General features: G+C 33.7%; 1 protein-coding gene across 8 annotated transcripts in view; it reads right to left on the bottom strand.

Annotated features, from left to right (window-relative positions):
* The window catches only part of LOC109061129 (AP-1 complex subunit sigma-2), a 30,387-nt gene that overhangs the window by 11,173 nt on the left and 4,495 nt on the right, over nt 1–14,719 (bottom strand). For 3 of the 8 annotated variants that reach the window (XM_042750997.1, XM_042750995.1, XM_042751001.1), the window contains exons 3-5: nt 7,587–7,695; nt 7,355–7,492; nt 4,850–4,880 (exon numbers count right to left, since the gene is read on the bottom strand). In XM_042750997.1, coding sequence (XP_042606931.1) covers nt 4,850–4,880; nt 7,355–7,492; nt 7,587–7,695 — 278 coding nt within the window. Of the gene's footprint in view, nt 1–2,387; nt 2,471–4,849; nt 4,881–7,354; nt 7,493–7,586; nt 7,696–14,719 lie in introns of all 8 variants that reach the window. The other 5 variants (XR_006158250.1, XM_042750998.1, XM_042751002.1 and 2 more) reach the window with 2 other exon arrangements.

The following is a 14,719-nucleotide window of genomic DNA, read 5'->3' as shown; positions in this document are numbered from 1 at the left end:
AAATATATATATTTTTTATTTTTAGGATTATTAATATTTTTGAAGTATTTTATTAACTAATGAGAGCAATCCACCTGTGAAAGTAATTCCAAAACATTTCTGAAAGAACAAAATGAATACTGTATTACAAAAAACAAAAAAAGCAAAACCCTAAAAATCATTTATAAACAACTATTAAATATAAAAAATTAAAAAATCTATGTTTATATATAATTAAATTATAAAATTATTATAAGTTTATTTAACTATACATTTAAAATATAATTAAATTATATATTTAAAAAATCTAATTTTAATATTTTAATTTATATTACTGTATTATTATATTCCTTATACAAATTTAATATTAAATTAATTATTTTAAAAAATTAATAATAATAAATAAAAAATATAAAATTATATATATCAATGTGTGTGTGTTATATTTATATATAGTTATATATTTAAATGTATTTATTTTTCATTATAAGATTTGTGTGTGCATTCAATTATATACTGTATAGATGGATATACGGTGTATATATATATATATATATATATATATATATATATATATATATATATATAAAAAGTATGTCAAAATCTGCTATGTATGTTAAAATCTAGATTTATTTGTATATTTAATTTAATTATTAGTACATACATACACATAAATACATAATACATATATATCATTTATAATTTGCTGTTGAAAGGTTTCATGAGATGTACTTTCATGAGATGTATAAAAAGTGAATATAATGTGTTGTAAATTCAAAAAAAACTTGAACATCAGCAAAAGGGCAGACAGCGAGGAAGAGAGAGATAGAGACGAAATGGAGAGATCACATCATAAAACGCAAACCCCTCGCAGCATAATGCCATTTATTCTGATGCAGCACCGATGCCCCAAAGTGAAAAGGAAGGCACTCAAGTCTCCTCCCTTTAGCTCACACACACACAAATAATTGCATCCCTCCCACTCCTGCGCTGACAGAGCAACACACAGCTCACTGCAGGCATCACTAGTCATCCAGTGCCGGTTAGTTCCCATCAAGCATCATGTCAGAGGTCGACACACACACATCAAGAGCGTCTGATTGTGGAGACGGGGTGCGTGTCTTTAATGAAACACATCTGCATTACATGCATGTATTCACAGAATGAGTTCAGTCATCTGCTCAGTGTGTCATTGTGATGCAAACCAATAACTGAAGGCATGACACTAATCACTGTTACTGGCCCTTTAAGACTGACACTGCAACCCAGTTTGTACAGCATGCCAGATTAGGATTCACTTTCAAATCTGTTATTATGAAGCAAAAAATGCAGTTTTAAATATATGAATTAGTACTGAATGGATTACTACTAGTGTACTAATCATTGCAGTACATACTGTGTACTATTTTATATAATACAATATACAATTACAAGCTCACTATCAAACTCACAACTAAATAATGAAATAAATAATAAAAAAAAATAATAAAAAAATAATTATAATAATTCAATTAATTCCATAAATCTAGCTGGATTTTTATTTTTATTTATTTATTTATTTGGCAGTGTTTTGTCAACTGTCCACCAGGAAAAGCAATTCATTTTTTTAAATAAATAAATAAATAGATAAAATTACAACAAATATTAAACATTAAATTATATATTGTTGGTATTATAATTATATTATCTATATTACATTTGAAATATATTTAAGTCATTTGCTGAATACTGATAATTAAATTCAAACCAATAATTTAAATTTATTAATCATATTATTTGTATACAATATGCCAAATTATAATTAACAATTATTTTTTAAGTAAAAGCTGCAGTTTTTAAATATATATGGATTAGTTCAGAATGGATTACTAACTAGTTATTGCAAACTGTGAATTATTTAATTAATAATAAATAATTTTTCACAAATAATTATAATTAATTATTTAATTTTTTAATGCTACACAGAAAAGAAGTGGTATAAATTTAGCAAATAATTACAAATAAACAAACACATTGCATTAAATAAAATTTTGATGTAGAAAGTCTAAAACATTATTTTCTTGCAAAATGTACTCTAATAATATTTGTTTTATTTATAACTTCCATAAAATAATGTAGACACCGAGTTGCATTGGTTTGGAAAAACAATTTTGTGTATCAAGACATTATTTCATGTCTAGGTCCGACTTCCAGCATACTGTCTTAATACAAACTCAAAAGTATATAATTCCACATACTTTTAGTCTGTGGCCTGGGATGCAGCCTAAATCTTGTGACCAGGTCAAAGGTCAAGAGTTAAGCCGTTCAAACGCTCCCCCCCCCACATCACCACGTCTCCTCCAATCAGAGCGAGCGAGAGCTTCGTCATGCCCAATCAGAATTCAGCTCAAGCAAATCACACCATTTACCAATAGGCTGACAGGGTGGGCGGGACTCCGCTCCCTTATAAGATCTCCTCATTGGCCAAACCGCCCCAGTCTTCAGTCTGGCTCTACGGACAGAAACACCAGCCAATCAAACAGCCCCGTTCCACAAAATGACCCCAAATCTGTTTCACAGGAGGCCAGAATTTCTTGGAATCGGATTAAGATGAACTGAATGAGAATGTGGTTACAGTGACTGAAAAAAAGTCTAAACACCGCACTACATCGCAGACTGAAGGTAAATGTGTGCTTCAGAAAGACACTCCAGTTGCATAAACTGTATTACAACTCAGTAATCTCATTTTTTCGTGGTCAAAACAACATAAGACAATTTTATCCCAATCCCAACGTAATGGCTGCATTTGTGCAACTGGCTGCAAAAAATAAGCATTTCAACATTGAGTGATGAAATAAAATTATATTAAAAATTTAAATGATACACACATGTCCCATGATCACGGAAAATTGTGATTTCCAGGATAATTTTCATGCACTTTTAACCCGGTGTCAGTTTATGTGGGGCCTGCACACTACTGACAAATTTTTAATAATATTTAGAAATAGTTTATATGTATCAGTTTTTAATTTAAGTTTAAAGTTTTAGTATTAAGTATTTAAAATATTATTTTGTGGTTCATCTTTTAATTTTGTGTTCAAATGTGACAAGCTTTTATGTGAATCTCATGAAAGCGGGTCACATCTCACGTTTTAGTAAATCAAATTAGATGAATCTATCTTTAATTTCATTTACAAAAATAACAAAAACAAAAATGTAAAATGCAATAATAACTAATACATGTTATTACAATGTATTACAATGTAGTTACAATGCTTTGTTTTGTGTGTGTGATTTTTAATGGTTTTAGCTTTACTTTAGTTACAAATAAATGTACATCATGTGTCTTTTGCAGTTGGGTAATATTTTTGATGCAACAGTTCATAGATATAAATTCACACATAACATTTGTACATTTTAAGGGGAAATATTAATTGATTGAGTGTAAATGCATTGGTGAATTCATTCAAAATGCAGTTCACATTAAACACTGATAATAAAGAGTACAAAAATAGTATTTAAATTACAATAATTAAGTGATTTGACTAGTTTAATGTGTAAAAATAAATGTATGAACAATACAGTCGTATAAACTGCTGAAACGGAGCAGAAGCTCATTAAAACCCAAAGCAGATTCATTAAAACATCAAACACAAACCTAACCTCAAATCAGCGGATAAAGGACAAACCCCAGTCGGGACTACGGCAGCCCCTGAGGCTCAAGCTGATAATGGTTTTAGATGTTATTTATGCACAGTTTTTTACATCTTACATAAATTCCCATGATGCCACTATGAAGATGCATAAGTAGTTCAATCACTCTGCAGTGCTCGGTGGGTAAACGGCACATTTAGGTCATGTCTTGCTGCTAAAGCGTGGACAGCACGTCTTTGTTCTCTCGTTCTCCTTTGTCTGCCTGTAATTTGGCCCTCGGGACAAAGTCTGTCAGGATCGCAGTCAGAGATGATCAACCGCAGCTCTGTTCTGCTTTCAAAGCTCCACAAACTTGGGTTTAACGATGGAGAATGAATGCTTCTATTTCCTCTAGTCTGTAACTAATGCCTAAATCAGCCTGGATTACAAAAACAGCCAATCACATCATTCATTCATCCAAAAACCCTTTTGCTGCATGGGAGAATTTATGATAATACACAGGAATTAAACGGCTTGATTTGCATTAGTAACTAAATCTCACAAAATGTGTCAAGAACATTCACTCTTGAAATGAAAAGAGAGAAATAAAAATTGTTTTACAATAAGAAAATGAGATAATTAATAATGTCACATTTTTTAAATAGCAGCTTAAATTTTACTCTTTTTTCTCTCCTATTGATTTTGGGTTGAAATGTGGAAAATATTAATGTTAATATATGATAAATTGGCTAGAGTGGAAATTTATTGGTCAAAATGCAAATACAAAGTTTTACTCAATCAAAATATTAAATATACATTTTATATAAATATTCTGTAATTTTTATCCTTTTGATTTTGGAGGAAAATGACAGAAGATTTTTTTTATTATTATTAAAAATAAACTATTTTTAAGTCATTAAGATTTTAGAATGTAACATTATAAATGTCCTTATTTTCTTTATGTAAAACCTTATTTCTTGGTTCGTTCTTTTGATTGAAATGTTGAAATATTTTCCAAATTTCATGAGATTCAGTTTTATTCTATAGTTGTCTATAGTATTCTATAGTTACTGCTATCTCTAACTCTTTTTACTTGAGAAAAATTCAACATGTCATCAACTTCCTGTCCAGATCAGATTCATTTAGTTTTGGTTTGATCGTCACTCCAGAAGTTCACGACATGTGGATTAAAATCATTGGGATCAGACTAGAGCTACAAGGAGACTGACAGCTACGGTCAATAATCCATAAATCATACCTGGAAGCAGACAGATCTGAAAATCTAGATTCTGTAAATCAAAACAATTCAGTTGGACAGAAGAAGGAAGGATACAGAAAGCGAGAGAGAGAAGAAAGACATTAGATTCAGTGTGAAAATGACTCTGCAGCAGCACACCTCAATTAAAGCTGAAGTGCGCCACTTCTCCTCTAGAGGCGCAAAACAGAACTGCAAGCGCACTTTATGTTGCCACGCCCTTGCTATGCAATCGCTAAGGTCTTGTGTAGTTTTTAGCATGTTCTATGCAGTTTCTAAGCAGCCTTGATAGTTGCAATTTTGGCTAGTCACTGGGCTGTTATTATGAGGTTGCTAGGACATTCTGCTTGCTATCATGTTCTATGCGTGTTGCTACAGTATGTTGTTGCTATAATGCTTTGAATGGTTGCTAGGGTGTTGCTATGCGGGTCTGAGGGGACCGTTAGAATGTTCTGGGTGGTTTCTTTGTGGTCTCCAAGTGGTATGTGGTTGCTAAATGCACTGGACGGTTGAGTGTTTTTTAGCATGCGGTTGAAAGTGTTCTAGATGGTTGCCAGGTTGTTGTTCTGTGATTGCCAAGGTGTTTTAAGTGTTTTTAGCTTTTGCTACAGTGCTATAATGCTTTAAATGGTTGCTAGGGTGTTTCTACACAGTTGTAAGGAGACTGTTAGAGCTTTCTGTGTCAATGCTATGTGGTTGTCAAGGTGCTTAGAGTGTTTTTTAGTGTGTTACTAAGTGGTTGCTACAGTTTCCATGATTATTGTCAGGGTGTTGCTATGTTGTTCCAATGCCACTGTTGCTATGCGGTCCTAAGGCGACTGTTGAAGTTCTGAGCGGTAAATGTGGTGCCTCTGTGCAGTTATCAAGGTGTTTTGAGTAGTTTTGAGTGTGCTGCTATAGTATGTGGTTGCTATAATGTTCTGGACGGTTACCAAGATGGTTGCTATGTGGTTACCAGGGTGTTCGGAGTGGTTGTGTGTTTGTTGCTGCAGTAAGTATTTGTTTTAATATTCTGGATGGTTACCAAGGTATTGCTCTGTGACTGCCAAAGAGTTTTGAGTGATTTTTTTAGCATTTTGCTACAGTATTTAGTTGCTCGTGATGCTCTGAATGGTTGCTAGGGTGTTGCTATGCGGTTCTGAGGTGACTGTTAGAATGTTCTGGGTGGTTCCTATAGTGTTGCTATGCAGTTGCTACAGTATTATGAGTGGTTGCCAGGTTGTTGCTATGCGATTGGCATGGTGTTTTGAGCATGTTGTTGCTATAATTAATGGTTGCTATGGTGATGCTATGCGGTTCTGAGGTGACTGTTAGAATGTTCTGGGTGGTTCCTATAGTGTTGCTATGCAGTTGCTACAGTATTATAAGTGGTTTTGAGGTTGTTGCTATGCGATTGGCAAGGTGTTTAGACTGTTTTGAGTATGTTGTTGCTATAATTAATGGTTGCTATGGTGATGCTTTCCAGTTCACAAGTGATTTTTAGAGTTTTCTTAATGGTTCCTGTGGCATTGCTTTGTGGTTACCATGGAGATCAGAGAGGTTTTTAGTGTGTTGCCATAGAATGTGGTTGCTATATTTTTTAAGTGTGTTGCTATGCGGTTGATACAGTGTTCTGGATGGTTGCTAGGGTGTTGCTATCTGGTTCTGAGGCAACTGTTAGAGTGCTCTGAGTGGTTGCTGTGTCAATGCTATGTGGTTGTCAAGGTGTTCTGGATGGTTCCCAGACTGGTTGCTAGGGCATTTCTATGTGGCTGCCAAGGTACCCCGAGTCTTTTTTGTGTTGCTACAGTGTCCTGGATGGTTGCCAGGATGTATCTCTGCAGTTCTAAGGTGACTGATAGAGTGCTCTGAGTGGATCCTATGGTGTTGCTATGCGGTTGCTAGGGATCTGGGGGATGGCAAAAGTGTTTCTAGGCAGTCGTTTGGACTTCAGATTAGACTTATAGCAACTCTGCACATTCAAATGGAATCTGAGAAAATGCTGTAAACTTAAGACACACTTCAGCTTCAATCTGAAAACCCAGCGTCAGGACAGATATCCTGCAGATCTGCGTGTCTGTAAGACTCCACAAATACACAGAGATGAAAAGATTGTGTTTGAAAGCTCAGTTCCTCTACACTGTAACGAACAAAGGAATGTTTTGTTTTGCAAGCGCCGGGCCGGCTGGGTAACACACACACACACAAGAGCAGCATGTGTGTGTGTGTGTGTGTGTGCGCGCTGATAACCAATGAGTCATTGTGAACCTGCAGCTCCTGAGGGATTTCTACTATTCAATTCAAAGAGAGAGGCCAAAAACACGATGATGTACACTAACAGCCCTGTTGCTTTGCTGTGGTGGTAATAAACCTCAGAATTCAAGAGGGCAAGAGACTCATTAAACCTGATGTGTTATTATTCTATAGAAGCTAGATATAAACAAGCCAGCTGACTAATTAACTTCAACTATCTTGCTCAGCAAAGTGTTTTTGTCCCCGAAATGCTTTAAGGAAGCACATGTGCCTCACCTCCTGCAGCAGATCCGCCTGCTCGATGGCTTTTAGGACATTCTTCTTCGATGTCTCCTGAGCCTCGCCTCCCAGCAGGAACTCGTCCAGGATGAAATACGCCTTCTCGAAATTAAAGATGATATCCAGCTCGCATACCTGAGTTTGAGAAGATCAATCACTGTAATCTGCAATCGCCATTGTTTTTGGATGCAACTAGTAACGGCGATTTATTTTCTGCCGCGTGACTTACGCTGCCGAAGTATTTGTCGAGCAGCTCGACGTAGCGGTGGATGATCTCCAGTGTGATAAGTTCGTTATCCTGGTCCTCAATGGCACAGCAAAAATACAGACTGGCATATCTACAACATAATCACAACATTTCTTTTAGTGCACTGTGGCTAATACAAACCGATTTGAATCAGTTGCTCTGAGTGGTTACCAAAGTGACTTCAGAGGTGGCCTAGTTGGTTTTTAGCTTGTTGCTATAGTAAGTGGTTGCTAACATATTCTGTGTGGTTACTAAGCTGATGCTATGTGGTTCCCAAGTGTTTTTTTAGTGTGTTGCTACTGTACATTTTTGTTAAAATATTCTGTATGGTTGCCAAGGTGTTGCTATGTGGTTGTCAAGGAGTGGTTTTTAGCGTGTTACTACAGTATGTGTTTCTTATAATATTCTGGATGATTACTAAGGCCCCGTTTACACTAGTGTGTTTTCGTTTTAAAATGGGCTTTTTTTGTTATAATATTCCGCATGGTTGCCAAGGTGTTGCTATGGAGTGGTCAAGGTGTTCTGAATGGTTTTTAGTGTACTGCTACAGTGTGTTTTGTTATTAATATTCCACATGGTTGCCAAGGTGTTGCTATGGAGTGGTCAAGGTGTTCTGAATGGTTTTTAATGTACTGCTACAGTGTGTTTTGTTATCAATATTCCACATGGTTGCCAAGGTGTTGCTATGGAGTGGTCAAAGTGTTCTGAATGGTTTTTAGTGTACTGCTACAGTGTGTTTTGTTATTAATATTCCACATGGTTGCCAAGGTGTTGCTATGGAGTGGTCAAGGTGTTCTGAATGGTTTTTAATGTACTGCTACAGTGTGTTTTGTTATCAATATTCCACATGGTTGCCAAGGTGTTGCTATGGAGTGGTCAAGGTGTTCTGAATGGTTTTTAATGTACTGCTACAGTGTGTTTTGTTATTAATATTCCACATGGTTGCCAAGGTGTTGCTATGGAGTGGTCAAGGTGTTCTGAATGGTTTTTAGTGTACTGCTACAGTGTGTTTTGTTATAATATTCCGCATGGTTGCCAAGGTGTTGCTATGGAGTGGTCAAGGTGTTCTGAGTGGTTTTGAGTGTGTTGCTACAGTATGTGGTCGCTAAAATGTTCTGGGTGGTTACCAAGGTGTTGCTATGCAGTTTCTAAGGTGTTCTGAAGTGTATTTCTACAGTGTCTTTGTTATAATATTCTGTATGGTTGCCAAGGTGTTGCTAAGCAGTTATCAAGAGTGTTTTTAAATGTGTTGCTATAGTACGTTTTGGTTATAATTTTCTGGCTGGTTGCCAAGGTTTTCTGAGTGGTTTTAAATGTGTTTCTACAGTATGTGTTAGTTGTAATATTCTATATGTCTCCCTGGAGCACAAAAGCAGTCTTAAGTCGCTGGGGTATATTTGTAGCAATAGCCAAAAATACATTGTATGGGTCAAAATTATCGATTTTTCTTTTATGCCAAAAATCATTAGGATATTAAGTAAAGATCATGTTCCATGAAGATATTTTGTAAATATATCAAAACTTAATTTTTGATTAGTAATATGCATTGTTAAGGACTTAATTTGAACAACTTTAAAGGGGATTTTCTCAATATTTTGATTGTTTTTTGAACCCTCAGATTCAAGATTTAATAATAATTCATACATCAATGGAAAGCTTATTAAAAAATCACCCATATTACTTATAAATTGGTCCAGGTAAAAATTTACCCTTATGACTGGTTTTGTGGTCCAGGGACACATATGGTTGTCAAGAGTTTACTATGCGGTTGTCAAGGTGTTCTGAGCGGTTTTGTGTGTGTTGCTACAGTATGTGTTTCTTGTAATATTCTAGATGGTTACCAAAGTGTTACTGTGCAGGTGTTCTGAGTGGTTTTACACTTGTTGCTACTGTCTGTGCTTCTTATAATATACTCTCTTACAATGGTTACCAAGGTGTTGCTATGTGGCTGTCAGTGTTGTCAAAACAATTAGATCAGACACTAGACTAAAACTGTATTCATTTACAAATTAAAATGTATGGTTTACAAATGGCTTTAACTGCATATACATGCAACAGAAACTCAGTCTGAGTTTGAGATATAGATGATTAGGAGAATAGGTTTGTTTGTTGTAGAAAGGTATAACAAAAGATGCATTGTACAGGTTATTTATGAGAGAGACCATTTCTATGTCAGACAGACCAGAAAAACAAAATGAAAAAGCTGTGGAGAATGTAAAAAAAAAACAGACAGCTTTATTGATTATAACTGGAGTGATATTATTTTTGACGGCGTGCAACATGTTTCTCTGCACCTCCTGGGGAAACTGCTCTCAGATCGACTTCTAAGGAACCGTTATGTCACATCTAATGATCTAGAACAAATTAAAGCAAGCTTTAGACTGAACCAAGCAAACATTTAAGGACTACAATGGTTATTTTCAGGAGAAATGAAGTCGTGTTAAAAATGTGATTTGACATTTGAATTAGTCTACACTTTTCAACCTCTCCATCAAACAGCATTATTATTCTTTCCACCATCCACACACACACTGGAGGATTGTGGGATATCATATCATGTGGGCACATCTATACAGGCAGGACAAATGGACAAAATTTACAGAAGTCTTAATTTGTGGATTAACGTCCAATGAACGTTCTAGTTCTGTCTGATCAGCCGTGTGTGTGGTTTAATAATAATAATGTATACTCTTTCCAGCTGACACTTCATTAATCTTCATTCTCTCAGACGGATCTCTGGCCGGCGGGAGCTGCTGAGCGAGCGTTTTTCTCTGTGATAATGTGCTGCTGTGATCAGCAGACGGGATGGTCATTCATTTAGTCTTCTGGACAGTCATCTTTCACTGCATTTGTGTGTGAGACACGGACAGAATGAGAATGAATTCAGCAAATACAACTTCTGTCTGTAATTCTGTGATATGAATATGCATATGTCTGCAAATACACATATATTATGTCAGGTTTGTTTGCTACTAGCTACCAGGTGTGTTGCCTATATAAAAAATAATGATGAAAATGGGCAAAATGAAGTAATAAAATAACAAGTAATAAAATTAAATAAAAACATGTGAAAATGCAAATGGAGTGAACATCATAAAATAAAAAAAATATGCCACTGGAATGAACAAGAAAATATAAATATGCAAATAAGGAGTAACAATAAATTTTTACAATAAAATTAAAATATGCTAATTAAAAAAAAGTAATAACATTTTTAAAAATGCAAATGACAAGAATGAGTACTAAGATAAAATTTAGATGGTGTAAATGTAATAAAAATATTCAAATTGAGTGAACAAATAAAAAATTACAACAAAAAATAGAATGTGATGAATGTAAAAATAAAATCAGCAAAATGGGGTGACTAAAATTAATTTAAATAAGCCAATGGAGTGAAAAAAAACTAATTAAATACTGTACAAATATGCAAATAAAGTTAACACTTAATAAAATTCAAATGGAGTACATGTAATACAATACAAGAAAAAATGCAAATAGAATGAATAATAAAATATAATTATGCAAATGGAGCAAACAAGAAATAAAATAATAAGAGTTAACAATTAATAGTTAAGCGAGCAACTAAGTGCCTCAAAAAAACTGATTCTTACAAAAATATAAAAACCACAAACATCAAACATTTAAAACTAGTGTACATTTAGTATAACTTTGTTTCCACACAAACTAATGCAGTATATAAACCTGTACACACTGACTGTCAGAAATTGCATAAAGCAGCCAGGATGGAGCATGTACTTCTGTAATACTGTACAACATGCATCAGAATAAGCACTGACAGGCGTTACATCCAAATACTGCTGCTTAGCAATGCTAATGCTCTGTTTGGACGGCGCTGACAGAGACGGGCGGCTGGGGTCAGAGGTCAGACGAGGCGAGCTGTGAGGGAATCAATCTGGAACACAACCAAAGCCTGAAGAAGCAGAGGAACCGCTGTAGACACAAGGTCACGTTCATTATTACAGCCCACAGTCTGTTCATCTGTCTAGACTCTCTTTCTGCCGCAGTTTCAGTTTAGTGTGTTTTACTGGCATTACAAAGAACTCCATCTGTACTGCTGAAGTACTGCTAAATTTCAATTAAAAAATAAATTAATTAAATACAATTAAATTAAACAATATTCAAATGAAGTGAATAACCAATTAAAATAAAAAAAAATGCAAATCCAGTTGAACAAATACAAAAATTAAAACAACAAAAAAAAAATACAAATGGGGAACTGAATACAACAAGACAAAATAAACTGTGCAAATGGAGTGCATAAGTAATAAAATAAAAAATCTGCAAATTAAATGAATGCAATACAAAAAAATACAGAAAAATATGAAAGTGAACAAGCAACAAAAAACTTCAAATAAAAATAATAAAAATATGCAAATGGCGTGAATGTAATAAAAAACAACATGCAAAGGGAGTGCATAAGTAAAAACAATTATAAAAATTTTCAAATAAATGAAAATAAAATAAAATATACAAACTAAATGAATAATTAAAATGAAAATGCAAATAGAGTAAACGTAATAAATTAAAACACAATACAAATATGCAAATCGAGTCAACGCAACAAAACTAAAATAACGTAAAATTAAATTAAATTAAAAATTTAAAATGAAATGAATACAAAAATTGGTGCATAATTAAAAAATATGCAAGTTAAATGAATGCAATACAAAAAATACAGAAAAATGAGTAAGTGAACAAGTAACAAAAAACTTAAAATAAAAATATGCAAATGGAGTGAATAATAAAATAAAACATAACATGCTAATGGAGTGCATAAGTAAAACATCTAAATAAAAATTTGCAAATAAATGAAAATAAGAAAATATGCAAACTGAATGAATAGTTCAAATGAAAATGCAAATAGAGTAAACGTAATAAATTAGAGTAAACAATTAACAAAAAATAAAATGACTTAAAATATAAAATAAAAGTGCAAAACTGTTTGTTTACGGTTTTAAAAAAATTCAGAATGATTGATTAACAAATGCTGAATCATTCCAAAAACTGCATGTGTGTATGTGTATATACAGGGACAATCATTACTGTAAAACTGATTCATAAAGCAAGCTTTTCTATTTCAACTCTAAAAAAGCTAAACGGTTTCTTTTAAGAAACAGCCTTTGGGTTTGTGTTGATCTGTAGTCTTTATAATTCAATGGTGCACATGCTGATGCACAACGGTGTAAGTGCTGGTGTGTGATTGTGTATCCCTGCTTTCCCTCTGAGCCTGTAGTGTTCAGAAGAATCACGACTCGACTCCTCATGAAACAAAGAAGAGAACAAAGCGAACGCGAGGACAGACGCCCTTCAGCACACTCCAACAGAGACACAGCATACTTTACATTCACTCATCATACTCAATACAAATCATAACGGCACACTAACAATCAGCTCATGCTGCTCATTTCAGACGCACCAGAAAACACAATAACAACATTACACACTGCTAAATCAATTATGCCAATGTTCAGATTTGTATTCTGCTTGTTCTCAGAAGCTGACACACCAAGGTAATAAAGTTTAGTGTGTGTGTGTGTGTGTGTGTGTGTGTGTGTGTCGACCTGCAACACCATAGCAACCATCCAGAACACTAAATACTGAATGAAAACAAACATAACTCTCCAAGTGCAATAGTGCTGAACTCGATTACAAAAAACAACACTGGACCATGAAAATCTACTGTGCTTTTTAAATATAAATACATTTTAATATCTTAATTTTATCTTGATCATTTATGTTAGTTCATAGTGCATTAGCAAATAATAACAGATTTTTGAAAATGTGACCCTGGAGCACAAAACCAGTCTCTGGGGTATATTTGTAGCAATAGCCAAAAATACATTGTATGGGTCAAAATTATTGATTTTTCTTTTATGCCAAAAATCATTAAGATATTAAGTAAAGATCATGTTCCATGAAGATATTTTGTAAATTTCCTACTGTAAATATATAAAAACTTTTTTTTGATAAGTAATATGCATTGCTAAGGACTTCATTTGGACAACTTAAAAGGCGATTTTCTCAATATTTAGATTTTTTTGCAACCTTAGATTCCAGATTTTCAAATAGTTGCATCTCAGACAAATTCTGTCCTCCTAACAAACCATACATCAACGGAAATATTATTTATTCAGCTTTCAGATAATTTATAAATCTGAATTTCGAAAAATTGACCCTTATGACTGGTTTTGTGCTCCAGGGTCACATATGTACTAGTAAATGTTTAAATTAACAATCTAACAAAAAAAGGATACTTCTGCAGAATTTATTAACCTTAGATCTGAGTTCATGTATGTCATTATCATGGTTGTGGCTCAAATGGTTAAAGTTACGAATGGACTTTTTATTGTAAAGCATTACCATTTCACATAACCCCAAACAGTCTTTTTAAAGATAGCCATCTTTAAATATCTACACAAAAACCACAGCATTAAATAGGGATGCACGATATTATCGGAATGTTATGGGAATTGGCCGATAAATGCTTAAATGATTTGAAAATATTATGCCAAAAATTATGCCGATATTCCTTGCCGATAAGACGAGAAACTAACGTGAGTTCAGGGTGTGATAGTGATGAGATCACATCAGCAGTGTGGTGATTCTTGAAGCAAATTTTACTGTTGGCCTATTTGTAATAAAATTAAAGTAAAATACACACATATCATTGAGATACTTGTGTTTCTGAATAAATAAAACAGTAATTACTGGCACAAAAACACAAGTCTGGTTTGATTTAAAGTTCAGAAGCAATAGATTTCATGAATAAAAACATGACACTTGTAAAATAAATAATTTAATATATACAAATTTATTCATCAATATGTATTTTTTTTTTCAAAAGGATTATGAAAACTTAAAGAGGAATTCTAAAAGACTTTTTAGAATGTTTACAGCTCTTTTAAATTTATTTTATCTATTAATGTTAAATCCACAAATAAAATGTTCAGGTTTCAACTGCATAAATAAATGGCTAAAAATAAATAAATAAATACATACATAATACTACAGCAGAGAAAGATTTTGCACAAAACTAACCAAAGTCAAAAATAATTTGTTTATCATTTCCACCCAGGAGAGACTTGTTGTTTCAA

The sequence above is a fragment of the Cyprinus carpio genome, chromosome B23 (genome assembly GCF_018340385.1).
Source record: "Cyprinus carpio isolate SPL01 chromosome B23, ASM1834038v1, whole genome shotgun sequence".
NCBI lineage: Eukaryota > Metazoa > Chordata > Actinopteri > Cypriniformes > Cyprinidae > Cyprinus > Cyprinus carpio.
The sequence above is the reverse complement of the archived record's forward strand: the minus strand, read 5'-3'. Positions and strand labels throughout refer to the sequence as shown.